This window comes from Perna viridis, chromosome 13, assembly GCF_037379345.1.
Source record: "Perna viridis isolate PV_CMFRI_1.1 ecotype Kerala chromosome 13, ASM3737934v1, whole genome shotgun sequence".
Lineage (NCBI taxonomy): Eukaryota > Metazoa > Mollusca > Bivalvia > Mytilida > Mytilidae > Perna > Perna viridis.
The window spans coordinates 26,096,834-26,116,478 of NC_142457.1; the positions used below are offsets into that span (position 1 = coordinate 26,096,834).

General features: G+C 32.8%; 1 protein-coding gene across 10 annotated transcripts in view; it reads right to left on the reverse strand.

Annotated features, from left to right (window-relative positions):
• Window positions 1–1,519: 1,519 nt before the first annotated feature.
• Window positions 1,520–19,645, reverse strand: part of LOC148600119 (twitchin-like) — a 102,780-nt gene continuing 84,654 nt past the window's right edge. For 5 of the 10 annotated variants that reach the window (XM_088558293.1, XM_088558290.1, XM_088558295.1 and 2 more), the window contains 17 exons: window positions 19,165–19,182; window positions 18,007–18,021; window positions 16,106–16,391; window positions 15,031–15,169; window positions 14,443–14,642; window positions 13,925–14,077; window positions 11,795–11,915; window positions 11,093–11,552; window positions 10,395–10,676; window positions 9,288–9,419; window positions 8,121–8,279; window positions 7,500–7,653; window positions 6,763–7,214; window positions 6,310–6,385; window positions 5,459–5,608; window positions 4,826–5,048; window positions 1,520–3,692 (listed from right to left, as the gene is read on the reverse strand). In XM_088558293.1, coding sequence (XP_088414419.1) covers window positions 3,438–3,692; window positions 4,826–5,048; window positions 5,459–5,608; window positions 6,310–6,385; window positions 6,763–7,214; window positions 7,500–7,653; window positions 8,121–8,279; window positions 9,288–9,419; window positions 10,395–10,676; window positions 11,093–11,552; window positions 11,795–11,915; window positions 13,925–14,077; window positions 14,443–14,642; window positions 15,031–15,169; window positions 16,106–16,391; window positions 18,007–18,021; window positions 19,165–19,182 — 3,275 coding nt within the window. In that variant the 3' untranslated portion in view covers window positions 1,520–3,437. The remainder of the gene's footprint in view (window positions 3,693–4,825; window positions 5,049–5,458; window positions 5,609–6,309; window positions 6,386–6,762; window positions 7,215–7,499; window positions 7,654–8,120; window positions 8,280–9,287; window positions 9,420–10,394; window positions 10,677–11,092; window positions 11,553–11,794; window positions 11,916–13,924; window positions 14,078–14,442; window positions 14,643–15,030; window positions 15,170–16,105; window positions 16,392–18,006; window positions 18,022–19,164; window positions 19,183–19,645) is intronic. The other 5 variants (XM_088558291.1, XM_088558297.1, XM_088558296.1 and 2 more) reach the window with 3 other exon arrangements.

The window sequence follows — 19,645 nt, forward strand, 5'->3', positions numbered from 1 at the left end:
CAGCAATGACCTGTCCAAGTAACCGCCTGTATTCAGTAATGAATCTGTATTAGTTTCCACCTGTATTCAGCAAAAACCTATGTGAAACTAACCTGTTTTTAAAGACCACTAGCCTTATGTAACCACAATATTGCTGTCCTTTAGAGAACTTTGGAAGTTCACTTAAGATAAATTTGACTGTATTTCTGATAGCAGGTATTTTTTGCAGGATACTAATTTTGGCATATTTAAGCAGTCTGTCTAAAAAAAAAAAAACAAAAACAAAATGAGTTCCATGATTTTTTTTACTCAGGACTGAAGTACTTAGTGCAACCACTTAGCTTCTGTCGAATATAGAAACGTAGAAATTTTGAATAAACTTTTTTACCCCAAAAGCCCCTGCCAAAATAACCTGCTATATGGTAATTGGAAGCAGATTTTATTTTGTTTTCATGGTTGTATGGTTTTATTTGTATGAGGAGAATAAACTGTAAATAAAATATTTATTCTTAATTGGTTGTTAAACTTCATTTGAACTGTATGTGTTACAGTACCTGAACCAATCTGTGCAACAAAAATTGCGATAGGTCATCAATCACCGATCAGTTTCCGATCAGTCATCGATCTGTCAAACCGACCTATCAAACCGGTGATCGCATCGTGACCACTGAGCGGTCAATATATTTTACAGCTTCCAGTGTTTTCTCGGTCAATTTTACACATATTTACATTATGCAATAAATTTCAACATCAGTCTTTACTTTTTTTTACATTTGTTTTATTTTTAACGATTCATTCATCATTTTATATAACAAAACTGCGATCAGATTGGTCACCGGTCATCAGTCATCTATCCGTCAGTGATCAATCAGTCAATGGTCATCGATCAGTCAAACTGTTGTGCAGATCGGTTGAGGGACTGTAAACACACCAAAAACTGGAGGAATTGTTGTCTATGGGGTTATGATGTGGGTCAGTCAAACCATATTTCCAAGTTCACAACTAATATGTAAATTTTTCTGCTTAAAACTGTCAAGCTTCACTAAAATCCATGAACAAAAATTTCAAAAAAATAATGAAATTTTGGAAAACTTAAAAATCAATAATAATAACAAATTTAAGATTTTCAACAATACTAGTATCAGCAAAATTGGTTGATTGATATTAGATTAAAATCAAATGGTTGATATTTCATGCATTTCAGGGAATATTTGATTAATTACAATGACTCTGCTTTGAACTAGTCCAACACTCTTGAGTCAGAATTTTTAATGTGCTAACACACAAAAGCAATAACACGCAGAAAGCAATGTCACCACTCTTGGACACGTTATTTTGACTACAAACCAACTGGTCATCACTCGATCTCCTTGATGTGGTGTGTTAAGGAAAGAGAATCAGTGACTTTTGTTTTAAAGGTCTTTGGTATGACATAGCTGAAAATCAAACTCTTACCTTCCTTTAAAGTGAACTATCTCTAGACCAGCAAGGTCAATACAAGAAATAATACTTGTCGGCAAATTAACTCTTTAAGACTAAGTTTTGATGAGGACTAAACTTTATTGCACTTCAGATTTAAGATACAAACAGATACTTTACAAACATGGTGTAATTCAGTGGCTGGTATACCATTCAAGTCCCTCCAAGGCCATTTGTACAGAATTTGCAAAATCTGACGAAATTCTATAAATACTGTAGTTCCATAAATTATTCAGTCTAAAAAGAAATTCACTTCTAATTTGCTCCACTAACATAATAAACAACTGAATTTAGATGATATCTCGAATACCTGTTTCTTTAAAAATATTCATGATAACTTATTCATTCCAAGGAGCCAGGTCTGATTTTAGTACAGACACTTTTAAACTTGTCAGAAAGCTGTTAACTTTGGTTTTGAATGGCAATTTCACTAGCAATCTCATCCCTTATTGAATTACAAGGCCAATAAATAAATAATATAGAATGAAAAATTAATTCTAATAAATACATGTACATACACTGCACAAATCTACATGAGTAACCAGTGGTGTATAATGATGCAATCACTGACGAAAATAATGAATATTGACCAACCAAATCACAGACAAAACTTTCCTTCCCAAGGATAATCACAGATCAGAATATTGCACCTATGGAGGAAATTCAACTTGGCTGGACACAAAACACAAGAGTGCTCTAGAATTTCATTTTGGAAGTTTTCTTTGTTGATTAAAGCTGTTGGAAATTAATTTTACATTACAAACTTTCCTAAGGATAGAAGAAAATTTCTAAAATTCTAGAGCACTGCCATGCATTGGCACAGCCAAGTAATATTCGGAACAACATAGGTTATAAAAAACACAAGACATTACCAATCCTTTGTGGTTTAAATAGGTAAGATTTCAACCCAAGCTTTTCACATGAAATATACTAAATATAGGTATGGGTATGTGCAATAATAACCGGTAAAATCCAACAGTAAATACTGATTCTGTAGAGAACTCGCTTACCAGTCTCAAAGTTTGAACCCAAATGATGTCATGAATTGGGTCCGTTACAGAATTCTACACAAACATGAAAGATACAATGATATAAAATCCTACCGATAATACACAGTAAAATTCTACCTACATATACATTGGATAGCAAAAACATCAGTACCTCACTGCATAATTTAAAATACACAAAAAGCAATAAAAATAGTAATCCTACATAGCTTCCAATGAAATTTGCATAAAATGAAAGTTGATATGAAGTTTATACAACATACAAAGGGTGAACACAATGAATTCATAATCTGATCTACTCTTAATTGACAATATTGACAACTTGACTCTAAACACTTAAGACAGTGTAGGGTTTGGATTTCTTAACTTTCACTTGTGTTTTATTTCACTTTATCACCCATTTCCCCAATGACTTTACCATAGTGTGAACCAATTAATTTTCATTACTTTTCAATTTCAATTCATGAAAAAAAAACAGTAGTCATACATTTTGTATTTGCAAATTCATAACTTGAAAATGGGGCTGTACCTAATTCCAAATCCTAAAACAATTCAACTCAAGTAACACACAAAAAGTCTGAGCAAATTGAAGCTCAGGTTTACAAAAAATGAAAACTAGAACTGATCAAACTACATGCAGAAAGACTTACTGAGTACTATGTGTAATATATGTCACTAAAATTTTATTTTCTAAGTCACTTGGTAAATAAATATGCTTGAAACTTCAAGGAGTAAAAGTCTGAAACACAAAACTAGACATAGACAAGTACATGAATGCACAGAGAGAACAACTAACATGTATCCCTGAACTCACTATTGTACTGGTTCCATGAACAGGAAGTCACTACTAGTTCCCTGGACAGAAAACTAGGATCAGTTAAAACCACCCTGGAGTAGACATGGTGTCTATTTCAAGTTCCTAAGATTCATAGCACGATTTGTTGCATATCTAGAGTAACTAAAATGTTTTATTTATTTAAGTTCTTTATCTTGCATGGCCTCGTCCATTGCTGACGTGACGAGGGTCTCCGCCATTTCATCTATACTAGTATTGTCTGTCTCTTTATCAGTAGATGTACTGCCTTCAGATTGTCCTGTCTTTGTTTCCGGTTGGTCTTTGGTTACAGTAGTTGTGTCTTCTTTCGGTGTCTTGCTGGTTTCATCTTCAGTTTGTGTTTCTGATTTGTCTTCTTTTGTTTCTTCTTTTTGTTCTAGTTTGCTCTCAGTCTTTTAGAAAGAACAAAAAATATAATTGGCTCAGGTTTAAAAAATTCAGAAATAATGGCAATGTTTCTATTTTTGAAAAAGTTACCATAGCAATAATTGAGACTGACATTATAAAAATTTTTCGCAATTTTGCAAAAATAGGATAATGCTGTTGGAGGAAATGTGGTTAAAAACATTTTTTCTGACCAAAACAATTTCAAAATTAAATATTCTGGCCCCACAAAATTTGCCAGGCCCCACCTCAGAATGAAATGTTCACCAATTAGAAATTACAATACTTATAATTGGCTATAAATGGCTCAAATGATTTCTGAACTTAAAAGATTTTACATGAATCTGAATCTAAATTACCTGCTGCAATTAAAATATTATACTTGTTTCAAATGCTAGAGTGATGAATAATAAACAACTTCAAAGGAAATGCTTAAAAAATTGCATATGTAACAAAGCAAGTGCATTTAAACTGGTTTTGTTCATCAGATTAAGGTCTAATTGGAAAGTCAGTGGACCTATCTCCAATTATGTTAGTAAAAAAATAATATTTTATAATTGTTCCATTAAAATGTATTGAAAGAGAAATATTTCTGACAGTTCAAAATGTTCATAAGCATGGGCATGAAGATTAAGGTAGATCATACCTATTACAAGGAGTACTCTTTTCTGTCATCTCGCAAAATCACACGGACATATATATTTTCATGTAACTGATACTTGGTGGGAAAATGTTCTATCGAAATGTAAAGGGAGTTTTAGATTTTTTCAATATTACAAGAAAAAGAGTGCGGTGATCCCCAATTTTGTTTTTGAAATATAAAAGAATCCAATTGTTCTTTATATAAATTTGTAAAAAATGTTATCTACCAGTTTTTTTTAATGCTACGCTAAATAGTAAAAATTTCATACAGAATCCATAAAAAATTGCCTTTTTAATGCTCAATCATATTGAAACCAAAGTCTGTAACCTATGTTTTTTTACATCAAAATTTGAAGTATGTTCATTCAAGGTCATTTTCAAGTAAAACTAGGAAAATCTGTGTACTAGAAATATTAGGTATGACCTGCCTTAAGTAGAAAATCAAAAGATTCAGTGCTTTTTTTTTTTTTTTTTTTTTTTTTTTTTGCAAACTACACACCTCCTCCTTGACTGGTATCTCTTCTGTAACTGGTTCCAGAATAGATTCTGGGTCAGGTATAAATTCTGGCTGCCATATTCCAAGAATGCCCCTTTCTCTATAGATGTCTGCAAATCTTCTTAATTTAGCAGTGGTGAAGACAGTATCCTGTCGTGCCTTCACTGTGGTATCAGCAATCTGAAGCCATTTATCTTCCAAACAGTCTTCAGCAGATGGTCGATTCCTGAAAACATAAAATAAGCTAATACATGTAATATAATCAAAAATAAAAGCTTGAAGATATACGTAAATAAATCCTTATAATGTAGATACAGTATAGTGAGGTTTTTTTTAGGGGGGTAGTCAAGAGAAGTTTGCGTGAAATTCATGTGAAGGTAGGATTCATATGAATTTCATGTTAACTTTGTCTCAAAATTTATTCACTTAATTCAGACCAAAATCGTATGAAATTCATGTGAAAATCATCAGAAAGCATTTTGTCTGTGTAGACCAAATAAATATAATTCTTTGGTTCGCAGGCATGACTGTCTGGTTTCGTCTTGTCATTTCAAATCTGACGAGCTCTTAAAAAGAAATGGTCACTCCTACATGTACATGTATGTTCACTTAGCTCCATAATATTGGAATACAAACCTTGGGACCCTCTTCAGTATCCTGAAGATGAATCTTAGAGCATCTCTGGTAATGTTGTCATAGAGACTGTGTGCATCATATCTACAGTAGGCAATGTTTGTGTAAGTCTGCTCCACTGTGGAGGCTCTGAAGGGGGAATCTCCACTCAAACTAAAATAAAACATGTAATTTTTGATAAACTGGAAATATTCTTCTATAGTCCAATCATATCCATTTCAACACTTATTGAATATGTGGAAACCAAAAATCTTCCTACATGGAACAAATTCTTTGGTAAAAAAGGAGTTTGGTTTGGCAGGTGTCACAGTAAGTTAAGTGTGAGTCTTTATAAGAATCAGGCAAAACTGGAAAAATCTTAAACATGTATTGTCAAAAATCCACACAGTTGACAATAAAATTTCACTCAAAGAAGTCTTTTCTATTTGTAATAATTTTTTTTTTATTTCTGTATCATTAGAGAGATGTTTGGAAATTTTAGAAAATTGAGGTTTTTAACAGAGCTATCTACCCCTGAAAATCTCACAGGATGTTTCAAGGGAAATATAACTAATTTAAACAAATTAGATGAAAAACCTTGTCTTTGTTCCCCAATTCCTACATTATCAAAGAAGTGGGTTATTTCTTTTACCTTGTTTCATTGACTGCCTGATTCTTACTGAGACTGACTCTTAAAATCATCACACTGGGAATTAAAAGAATTATTAAAATCTGGCAAAATTTCTGCACAAGCAACAAACTCAATCAATAATATTTTTGTATTGCTGTGAATTTGACTTCAATAAAATCTGAGATATCTGAGAAATATGATTTAAGGAATACTGACTTAGACATAAAACAGAGAGCAAACTTACAACAGAAAACAGAGGACTGCAACAGTCCACATGTCAGCAGCGTGTGTAGTTACCTCCCTTGTCACAATTTCTGGAGCTTTAAATAAAAAACAGCAGTATATTAATTAATTTTGCAGAGACAACTTTTTAATTGCTAAGCTTATAAAATACTTATCAAATACAAAAATACCAATCTTATACAGTATACATGTATATACATGAATTGTTAATTTTGGTATGCTTTACATATAATAAATGTACTTACATGAATTTGCAGGAGCATTTAAAACTGATGGGACTTGAAACAATTTCAAAGATTCTTTTTGGGTAATGATTTCTATCATTTTTAAGGTTACCAGTACATCCTTTATTTCTTTATATTTTAATTTCATTTCTTGACTTAAACTTGGCGGGGGAAAAAAACTTTAAAAAAATGGAAGTCTTAGAAAATAACCGTTTACATTAATACAATACCTAAAAAGTCTGGATAGCCAACGCAAGGTACAACTTCTCCATTACCAGAAATCTGTCGAGCATGTCTGAATTCACAGATCTTCACATTTAAGTGTCGTCTACTTCTCATTACAATACTGCTTGGTTGTAAATTCATATGTACCACACCAATACGTTCTAAATATTGCAATCCTTCCAAAACCTGTCTAATCACTGTGGCAACCATGTCCTCTGAATATCTTGATTTGAAGGCAAAGTGCTGCAAGACGTTTACACCACAGAGATATTCAGTGATTATGTAAAGCTTCTCACTGACTAGGAATCCATCATACAGTCTGATGATTTTTTCATGGTTCATTAGTTTAAGAATTTCAAATTCTGCCAGTCCTGCTGTTTTGTCTGCTGAAATCTTGGCTACAAATGATCTTCCTGTAGAAACATTCTCTGCCATTTTCATTTCTGAAAACTTTCCGCTGAAAAAGAAAAAAAATTATTATCAATACTTTTCAAAATTTCTTTAAAACAGGATTTATCTTGATAACACAAAAAATTACAGCAAAAAGACAAACACTGCAATAATGCACAAATTTCTGAGGTAACCATTCTTCTTTACAAAGACATGATTAGAAGAGGTAACTGGAACTTCATTTTTTACACACCTGTACTGTTTGCTCTCTTGATCCAAAAGAGTAGTCTTTCTGTAGTATTCTTTAATTCTGCTATTTAGTATGAATAACAAAGTGGGTTGTAACATTTACCTGTACAAGACATCAGTTATTTTATACTTTTCCTCAAAAGATCCTTCTGTCAGTTGTACTTTGCCACCAGAGGGAGCTGTTGGAATCAATGGGTTACCAGTCTGTCTAGACAGGATATCAGTTGTGTATTCATCCAATGATATCTTATCACCATCTATAGTCAAACCAATAAGTAAAATTGTGTTTTATTCTCCTATTTGGTGTGCTGTCACTCCTTCATTTTGATTGGTTAATAGGAGAAATTCACATTAAATGGAAGCCATAAAAAGTACATATGGCAAGAGAGATTAATTCTAATTTTCTCAAATGTAAATACAAAATGTATCTTTAAATATACACATGGATATTTGCAATGCCAAGGCATTACTCTTAAACAGATTGTTTTGAAGATAAGTTTATATTACAGAGTAATCATTTATGAATTAACTTGCATAGTTATAATAATTGAAGGCACCTAGTTACACCACCTACATTTTGAAGTGCCTGGATGTCCAGAAAAAAAAAGCCAATAGAAAAGTCTATGATGTTTAAATTGTGTTTTTTTAAAAAATTTAACAAGGTTTCTTTTCTAAACAATGATACAACATGATATTCCTGTTTATTTGAATTCCTTTTTCTTACTTTCTTCAGTGATAATTTCAGGGGAGGCAATACTGTAAGCACTTGATCCAAACTGGTTTACTGCACAGACTCTGAATCTGTATGAAGTATTGGGAACAAGATCTGTGACCATTGAACATTCGTCAATTGGATTGTCGACTGTGGTCCAAGAGCTGCCACCTTAAATAAAACACAACACTTAATGAAAACATCATAAAAAAAAACCAAAAAAACATGTACATGTAGATGTGCTGAAGAAACAGAAATGCTCAGATAAATATTGAATAAACAACAGAATTTACTATTTACTTTTTTGATACAGCTTTACTTTCTGATAAAATGAATAAATTAACAGAATTACTAGTAAGAAAACTTTTAAGTCTGGGAGCTTTAATTTGTCAATAAGTCTGCAACCTGTAGCCATATGTGTTCATAAAATTACAGAGGCAGGGAAGAACGGATGATCTCATTAATGGATGGAGAGCCGGGTCCATTACGATGTCCCTCTGTCACACCATAGGTGGGAGGGACAAAAATCATACCTGTTAACCTTTGGAATATTTATGTGAAAGATTGTCCCTCATTGACACTGTACCATGAGAGAGATCTTTTCTTAAAAGCATTTTTTTTAATGTAAAAATTCAATTATTTAGTATTTCTCACAGAAAAAAATAGTTATTATAACCAAAACCCCCACAAATCTTACAATTTTATGTGGGAGATTCTAAATTTTTCATTGATTTTATGAGAGTTTCCCCCTAATCGGGCAGGTTTAAACAGTATGTATGCAAAAATCAGTTTGGCATTTGAATCTTAACACAGTTGGATGTAACTTAAAATTGCTCACATTGTCTTGCTAGGTATACCCTCACTGTATGGAAAATTCATATCAAACAATATAAAAATCACGTACAAATATTTGAAGTCTCATCTATTTTAAGCCACAAAAAATCAATCCATTCATTGAGACTTGAGATGACTGTGATGAATTTCTGACATCAGACAAACAGACAGAATGAAGGATGAATGGGCAGGTAATTCAATATACCACCCACTCATTGGGTATGGGAATAACATGCCAAAAAATTTAACTCAACAATTTCAGATAGCATTTTTAAAACAGGAAATGTCTATCTATGAAACTTTCCTCTGACATTTTAATGGCACTAGTTAAACAAAATAGCATACTCTTTTTCTTGTAGTCCACTCTGTATCCTGTGATATTTGAGTTACCATCTGTTGATGGTGGTTCCCATATCAACAACACCTGTGTAGAGGACACCCTAGAGGCTACAGGCCTACTTGGCTGACTTGGAACCTCTATAATATAGAAAAATATACTGATAATTTATTTTTAAAATGATACATCACCACACTGCAAACAGATGGTAAAAACAACTTAAAATGGCCACAACTTTTGTGTAAATATACTGATCAAACTGAACTTTGAACATGATTTGTATTTTATGACAAGCAAAAACTACAATAAGTTTTAAAAAAGGACATCTTCTAAATAAATCTGCTGGAAACTGCAGGGGGGACAGGCAGATGGATGGACAGACAGGGGGACAGATGGACAACCAACTTTCGGAGGATACACAGGCAAATGTGCTACACATGAGAATCATATGGTTTACATCATATTATTATCATATAAATCAAGCACCATATGATAATCATATGTATCGGTAAACATATGATTGTGGCATATTTTTCACAAACAAATGATTATCATATGTTTTCAAACCCATATTATCATATGATAATCACTACCACATGATAAATATCGCACCAGTTCATATAGTGGGGTATAAAAACAAGAGAAAGGTGCACACAAAACACAAATATTTTAAATCTAAAAATTTTGGAATGTATTTTTTCTCCAAGAAAAGTGACACTATATCTCAGTTCAAAGTTTTATGATGTTATGCTCTCAGAATGCGCTTCCACAAAAATTTACCTGTGTAGACATGGTAGAATTATAATGGCATAGCTCCCACCAGAAATAAGCTTGTCCTTTCTCCAAATCATACATTTTCATAACACATAGACAGAAATACAGAAAAATGGGAATAAAGGCCATGAAGTATTCCCTTAATTCCTTTAAACTAATATTGTCAGGCAAGGTAAAAATAATATACCTCCAATCAGAGCTTTGACCCTCCTCATCTCCTGATCATACATTTTCATAAAATACAGAAAGACAGACAGAAAAAAAGGCACAAAGACCATGGAGTATACTCCCTTAATTCCCTGACTCTCACAATATTGTCAGGCTGGGTTGTGATATCATACCTCCAACTAGAATTCTGGCAGTAGCTGTGGCCCTTCCACCTTTACTCCTAATCACACATTTATATATACCAACATCATAAGGCTTTATATCCAACACAGTCAATGATGTACTATTGTTGGTAATTTTAACAGAAAGACGAGCACTCTCCGACACCAAGTCCTCATTTCTGTACCATGTGACTGCAGGTGGCTCGTCAGTGTCAACGGTGCATCTTAGAACAATGTTGTCCCCAGGTGTAAATGCCATGTCTGTGAACTTAGACATTATCTGGAGATAATCATCTGGAAAAAAAATATTGACTTTAATTAGTGTTGGGATCTGATAAAACAGAACATCCAATACAAATATATCCTTACATTCTTTAAGATATTAAATTTTGGAAAACATTAGGCAATCTATATACATGTATATACATGTATATACAATAGCAATAAAAGTCAGTTCTTAAGAGAAAGATTTTTTACCAAAAAAATATCTCATGGTAAAAAGGGAGACTATAATCAATATTTTTACTATGGATTTTCTGTTCTGGCTACAATTTCTCTTCTAAATTGTTTTTGTCCGTCCGCTCTTAAAAATGTTTTTCAGTGATTATGGTCAATGTTTTTCTTAATTTTGTTCATGCCTCTTCATATAAATCAAACAGCTGTTACCCAAACAGATGCTTTTGTTCTTGTACATTTATAAGCTACAATACCTTTGGATTCTTCTTTTGGCAAAAGGTCATTAGATGGTTTCCTTTGTTTGACCTCTTCAGCAACTACGGTAAACTGTAATTCCTTCTGTAAACAAGGATCCTCATGTAGGTTTTTGTCTGCTTCCATGACAACCATTCTTTTCTTTGGCTGTTTTTCTTCTTCTTCATCATTGTCAACATTTAATTTCCTACGAGTTGTCTTCAGCCCTGGAATTCTCGCTAGATAGTCATTGTCAGATAATGGTATGACCTTTGACCCAGGTCCTCTGTGATATCTGTTCTGCCAGTCATACCATGATTCCTCGTCCACATATTCTCCAAAATATCCTGAATCTGGAAATACCAAACCATTAGACTTGTCATCTTGGACTGGATTAAGTGGATAGGATTGAATCGACTGTTCTTGGATTGACTGTAGACTGTAAAGATTTGGGATGCTTCTAATACTGCTTGATTTCCTCTGAAAAACAAACATCACCTACTGATGTATGTTAAAAACAGTATTTCTTATCAAAGTTTTATTTATGGTACATGTATTACAATAAAAATGAACGAAGTACATGTATTAAGAATAAGAATGATCCAATATTCAAAACCTATAAATACCATACAGCAAGTGTGAAAGGCCCCAAATCCAGATTCTGAAATGTTTTTGTGTTTATCCCAAATCTATAAGCAACAAAATATAAGAAGCGTGATTACCTCTTTAGTATCTTGATCAAAGAATGCCTTGAGAGGTCCTAGATCTAACTGATCTGTACTCTTACTGGCTGTGTCTCTGATCCATGGATGTTGCAGACATTCTGCTGCTGACAGTCTGTCACTAGAAAATTATTGTTAACATCTTAAGTAAAAATATCTGTACTATTTAGCATTTTTTCCCTAAAAAAAAAACTATTTCTTCCCCATTGATCAGTTGACAAACCATTATTTCTTCCCCACTGATCAGCTGACAAAACTAATATATTTTCTCAATTGATCAGCCAACAAAACTACTATTTCTTCCCAATTGATCAGCCAACACAACTACTATTTCTTCTCATTGATCATCCAACACAACTACTATTTCTATTTCTTCCAAATTGATTGGACAACAAAACTACTATTTCTTCCTAATTGATTGGACAACAAAACTACTATTTCTTCCAAATTGATTGGACAACAAAACTACTATTTTTTCATAATTGATCGGCCAACACAACTACTATTTCTTCCCAATTGATCAGACAACAAAACTACTATTTCTTTCCAATTGATCAGACAACAAAACTACTATTTCTTCCCAATTGATCAGCCAACACAACTACTATTTCTTTCCAATTGATCAGACAACAAAACTACTATTTCTTCTCATTGATCAGCCAACACAACTACTATTTCTTTCCAATTGATCAGACAACAAAACTACTATTTCTTCCCAATTGATCAGCCAACACAACTACTATTTCTTTCCAATTGATCAGACAACAAAACTACTATTTCTTCCCAACTGATCAGACAACAAAACTACTATTTCTTTCCAATTGATCAGACAACAAAACTACTATTTCTTCTCATTGATCAGCCAACAAAACTACTATTTCTTCCTAATTGATCGGCCAACAAAACTACTATTTCTTCCTAATTGATCGGCCAACAAAACTACTATTTCTTTCCAATTGATCAGCCAACACAACTACTATTTCTTCCTAATTGATCGGCCAACAAAACTACTATTTCTTCCCAATTGATCAGCCAACACAACTACTATTTCTTCCCAATTGATCAGCCAACAAAACTACTATTTCTTCCTAATTGATCGGCCAACAAAACTACTATTTCTTCCCAATTGATCAGCCAACAAAACTACTATTTCTTCCTAATTGATCGGCCAACAAAACTACTATTTCTTTCCAATTGATCAGCCAACACAACTACTATTTCTTCCCAATTGATCAGCCAACAAAACTACTATTTCTTCCTAATTGATCGGCCAACAAAACTACTATTTCTTCCCAATTGATCGGCCAACAAAACTACTATTTCTTCCTAATTGATCGGCCAACAAAACTACTATTTCTTCCCAATTGATCGGCCAACAAAACTATTATTTCTTTCCAATTGATCAGCCAACAAAACTACTATTTCCTCCTAATTGATCGGCCAACAAACTACTATTTCTTTCCAATTGATCAGCCAACAAAACTACTATTTCTTCCTAATTGATCGGCCAACAAAACTACTATTTCTTCCCAATTGATCAGCCAACACAACTACTATTTCTTCCTAATTGATCGGCCAACAAAACTACTATTTCTTTCCAATTGATCAGCCAACAAAACTACTATTTCTTCCTAATTGATCGGCCAACAAAACTACTATTTCTTTCCAATTGATCAGCCAACACAACTACTATTTCTTCCTAATTGATCAGCCAACACAACTACTATTTCTTCCTAATTGATTGGCCAACAAAACTACTATTTCTTTCCAATTGATCAGCCAACACAACTACTATTTCTTCCTAATTGATCAGCCAACACAGCTACTATTTCTTCCCATTGATCGGCCAACAAAACTACTATTTCTTCTCATTGATCAGACAACAAAACTATTTTCTTTAATGTATTATCTCTGTTTTTTTCACTGATTGTAGCTTAATGTCTTATATTTTAGGATAAGAAATATATCTTTGATTATAATTGTTCAACAGAACTACAAATCATAATTATAAAGTTCCTCCATAAGTGCTGTAGGTATGGGGTGTACATGTAGTACTAAATATAGCCTAATTGAGGTTTGAAAGCAAATATTTACTACTTTATGCTATTGCCAAAATAAAAAAATCCTTACATGTCATCTACAACTAGAAGTTCTGCAAGGAAATCTTTAGCATCTTCAGACACATGTTTAAAGTTCTCCTCAGAAAGTTTCAGCTTACACTCTACTACTTTCTTCAGGGTGTCCATTTGGTTATCTCCCTTTAATGGGGATACACCACTTAACCTGGAATCAAAAAAGTATATGTCAAAATAATAAGTGATAATTTTTTTAATTAATTCATTATTATGAATGTATACGATGCATTCAGGCAATATAATTTGGAAACTATATAAGACCATAAAACTGTGGAGGCTTAAATTTTTTAGGTTTCCATTGTTTGAGTCAATCACAAACCCTTTTTCAAAACCTATTGTAAAATTTCCTATGAAAATAAAAACTAACCCTTTTAAAAATCAACAGATTAAACAAATCCATGAACAAACAAAAAATTCAAAATCCGAGAATATTGATACTATAATTAAAAAAACCTTCACAGTACAAAAACTAAACAAACTCTCTTTTTTTGCAAATTTCTGTCATAAACTCACAGAATATAGGTCAATATGCCAACACTCCACATATCTGAAGCAGATGACACAGCCTCATTCTGGATCTGTTCAGGGGAGGTAAACTCTTCAGTACCATAGTTCATCTTGACATCATAATCCAATGACACTTGGCGTGAAAATCCAAAGTCAATCAACCGTATCTGGTCTGACTCATTATCAGCCATGTAGATATTTGATGGCTGAAATGAAATGTAAAAATACTCTAGTCAGTATTTCCTATTCTTTCATTTGGATAAAGGTAGTGTGTTCCTAATGTGAGCGAAGTACGTTCTCTAATCAACATGCAGTGTATATAGTGAAAATGGGAAAGTTACACAAAACAAGAAGTTTAAATTAGACAGCACCCAAAATTGCTTCCAAGGCATGCCCCTTCCATACAAAACCACTTGCATAATATGAAATCAATCCATCCACGGAAGTCAAGATACTGAATGAAATTGGAATGAAATTTGGATGGACAGAATGAGTGATAGATGGACAAGGTGATTCGAATATACATATGTATATGATATCCCCAACTTACTGAGAGTGAGTACAGTGTGATACATGTATATACTTCAAACCAACCTTGATATCAAGATGTACCACATTGGTAGCATGTGTACTCCTCAGGATTTCTAGCAACTGTTTAATGTACTTCACAGCCTCACTTTCAGTCCACTTGTCCTGAGACAAAATGTAATCCACAAGTGATCTCCCTTGAACACTGAATCTTGTTAAGGATAAACTGATATTAATAGAATGCATTCATACATTTATACAATCTATGATCACAATTTATCTTAAAATCTAAATTTTTCCTATGAATTTGTAAAATCATATTCATAACATGTTCAGATCTAATGTCTAAAATACCATGCAATGTAACCCATGCAGCAGAGGCGACAAACATATTGATTACTAACCATTTATGCATTACACTACAAACATGGAAATTATTACGGGGTGCTAATTTTTTTTAGTTTCGCTGGATGAACATTTTTGTGTGGGTGTAATTTTGTAATTAGATTCATTAACACCATAAGTTAATTAAAAGAAATGCTCATGTGGGTATTAATTTCCTGGATATTTCTTGACTGTAAGCATAGCCAAAATTGCCCCAATGCACAAATTTTGCTATCCTTGCAGTAAATGTTACAAATGCATTAGAGGTTTACTTAATTGGAGGTCTATCTAATTGAAGACTACTTATGCTAGAAATTCAGTTAAAACAAGATTTAAATTTATATTATCATACTTGTAAAATGTCTTGCATGCAGAAACAAAAGATGCTTCTTGCCAAAGGAATTATCCTCCAACATTTAAGTCGCTTAATTCTACCGTGATCTGGATGCTTTTGCTTAAGTCTAAGTAAAAATGGTTTACTTGAGTCACTTTATTCATGCAATCACTGATCAGTTTAGCATGCATTACATCACTAACCATCCTGAAGGTCTGTAGATGTTAACAATCATGCACAACCTCAATGGTTCATCCATCTGAGAAGTCCTGAATCACTCATTCATAACTACATCCTGATTTTATGACTTCTATGAGTTCATTAACATGCAATAGATTCACTCATCTATGAATTTGAAATCAACCATACATGCCATGCTAGAATCACTCATCCATGCAGTCAGGCATGCATGACAGAGGATACAGGTCCATGACTATCACAAGTTTCCTCTCAGACTGGAAAGCATCAACAACAGACGGAATTCGTTGATTATTAATCCTTCGTAAATTGTTCAGTTCGTGTCCAAAGAAATATTTTAATTCTTCGTTACATGCTGGAATTATTTTTGCTGCATATTCCTCTCCTGTTGATTTCTGTATCACACGCCTGACGACAGCATGACGACCACGTCCAAGCTCTTCCAATGGGTAGTAATAATCTTCAAACACAGCCTCACGGAATATCACTGGTCTCTTTGTTGTCTCTATTTCTGTAATAAAAAAGAGTTGTCTCCCTTCAAGCAAAAACATACACAAATTTTAAGGTATTGATGATTCTAATACATTTTTATAGCACATACAATGATGATGTTCATGGGACCTGCTGTGGTATTACAGCACATACAATGATGATGTTCATGGGATAGAGTTAGTCTTCCCTTGATCAAATGAAAATCATCTTCCACGTGTAGTTGACTGGTCAGCTGAGGAGATTCAAACTTTCTTTCAATATCTGTTGATGTTAAAATTTACACAAGTTTATTTTGAAATTGTTATTTAATCAATGGAAGACTGGAAGACCAACATTATCTACTGAATTTCATCATTGTATGCACTGTAAGAAAGGTTCCTTTTTGTACTTTTGAAGACAAATGAATCTTTTAACAAATGCAGAAAATGGTTTGACAATAGAAAAGTTAACACTTATATATGGTGAATTCTTAACAGGGTTTATCTTAGACGGCAGCAATTACCTGTATACCTGTGCAATGTAAGTTAAGCAGAAATAGCAACTGGTGCTAAGGCTATGTTCAAAACTGGCTTTAGCTTGTGAAGCATCTTACAAAAGGCTTTAATGGTCTTAGCAAAGTTATATACATGTACCAACACAACTGCTTCAACAGCATCTTTAATGGGCTTTTGTAATTACATAAGCTGGATCCCTTAGTAACAACTCAAAGCTTTTAAAACAGATCCATGCAGAAATCAGGCAGGTGGTGATATAATCAAAAATATTTGTGGAAGGTTTTGTTGATGAAATGCATTCTAAACACCTAAAAGAATGCTCTTGTCTTTTGTTATAGTGCTGAGGTAGCATTGTGAAGAGAGTTACCAGCATTTCCGTTTGTATCAAAAAAAAATTTGCTGTAAAATTATACCAAGAGTTTAAATAAATTTTCAAATAAATGAATTTTTCTTTATCATCTTGACTTTGAAAATAAAGTATATAAGGATAGCTTTTGAAGTACAGGACTTCCTTATGTGTATTTCAGCAATTAAAATAAAAATATTTTTTGGATGAATTTCCTTACCATAGGTACTGCCTCATTCTTACACAGATCTTTATTTTGCTAGTAGTATTTCTTTACTAAATCAGCTTCATCTTAAAATTATTTGCAAAATACATAACTAACAGTCTTTATAAAGAGCTCTTAAGTTTAAATAAAGCCATCATACACAGCCAAAAGCATATGATAACCTACATATATCAGTCATATGTTTATCATACAATGCTCATATGTAAATATTGGCTTGCTTACACATGATTATCATATGTTTGCAAAAAAAAAAAAAACAAATGATTATAAATTGATAATCAGGAAATAATCATATGTAAACTCAAACATATGATAATCATGTGATTCTCAACTCATATGATAATCATGTGATCTCAACTCATATGATGTTCATGTGATTCTCAAACATATGATAATTGTATGATTCTCAAACATATGATAATTGTGTGATTCTCAAACATATGATAATCATTTGATTCTCCTGTGTAGCACTTTTGACAGTGCAATGTTTATTCCATTTTAACTGCTGTAAGCATTTATAATAAGATTTAGGTGTTGTGTTTTTCATGCTTCATGAGAGTAATCCTACCTTTGATAAATCTTGCTGTGGAAAGGAAGAAAGAGAAATAGTTTTATGGAAATTTGAGATAAATCTGTGGTAACAAAGAAAGACATGGGTTGAAATACAGGGGTGTAAAATAACTTTCAAGAGTGTTGGAAACATGCAAGGAGCATATTCATAGATTTTAAATTCCTTCTGGTATGTCTTTGTTCCTTGGGAAATGCATTCCCTGTTTCTTCTTAAAAAAATCCGTGGTTTCAATAATATCTCCACTGAAGATGGTAAAATCAAAATTCTACCATAGAGGAAGAAGAAATAGTTTTAAAATAAATTAAGAATAGGCTGAATGAAAATATGTTGCACCCATGAAATCTATAGGAAACTTGGAAAATGTAAAATTAAAGAAATTTAATCACAACTGGATGGTTAAAGTATTATACATTGTCAGTTCCTGACTTTGAATGGGAGACTAATATTCTTTCATGGTTGATACAAAACTTCAGGGTAATTGGAAGAAAATGGAATGGCAAGCATGCACCATCTGCTAGGACTGTGCACCTAAATCACTTATTATATTTTTCTGTCATGAATTTGGTTATATGCAACCAAACAGCTGAGAAGGGCACCCCCTTTTGGGATTCAAAGTCCAATTACTCATAAAGAAAAATATAAAAACAATAAAAAATTGAAGGCTTTCCTTCATAAAAAAAAATAAAAAATTCTTGACTTTTTATGAGCAACTCGGCAGGTGTTTCCAGAAAAGCAGGGGATGCTTACCCTACCAGTGCACCTGTTCCATGCTCCCAGTTTTTAGGGGAGTCTGAGTTGCTCATTTGCTTTTGTTACTTTGTATGTATGATTTTAGTTACTTTATGTTCTTTGTTGTGTATGATTTTAGTTACTTTATGTTCTTTGTTGTGTATGTCTGTTTTCGATGTCTGGTCTTTGTCCCTGGATTACATTTTTTTTATTTCTGCTAGAACCTTGGTTACTGTGATTACTCTTTCATAATTTTTTTAAAAAATCTATCAAAATATTATGGTATCAACAAAATAACATCAGAAAGTTTGCCCTGCAAACAAATAAACTGTAACAAGACAGAGGTGGACAAAGACTCTATAAATACTGGAATGGGAAAATAGATTAAAAGACAATGTCTGTTAATTGGGAATAGATGTTTTTTACCTTCGCTGTCACTATCATCTGAAAAATCAATGCATATTGGGTAATCAGAAGGGTTATATGGCTCTACCCAATGGACCAGATTTTGTTACAGCACATTAAATGATGATATTCAGGAGTTAGAATTGTCTTCCCTTGATTGAATAATCACCTGATGAACTTCCTTGGGACTGAACAATTGAGAAAGAGATTTAAACTTTCTATAAATATATCTATCGAATTGTCTGACATAGTATAAATCTTCTTTTGAATTGTCAGGAAGTTTATCAGGTAATTCTCTTTTTTTCAAAGAAAGACCAACTCTTTAATCTGAACATCATTATTATATCTGCTATAATAACTAAAATGGTAAAAGAAATTTCACTTTAATTTAAAGGAACGAAAGAGAACTTGATAGTACTTTACAAAAAAATCATTTTATCTTCAATGCAAATAAGAGTATGAGTTCAGACAATGAATCAATCATATGAAAATTATGTCACAA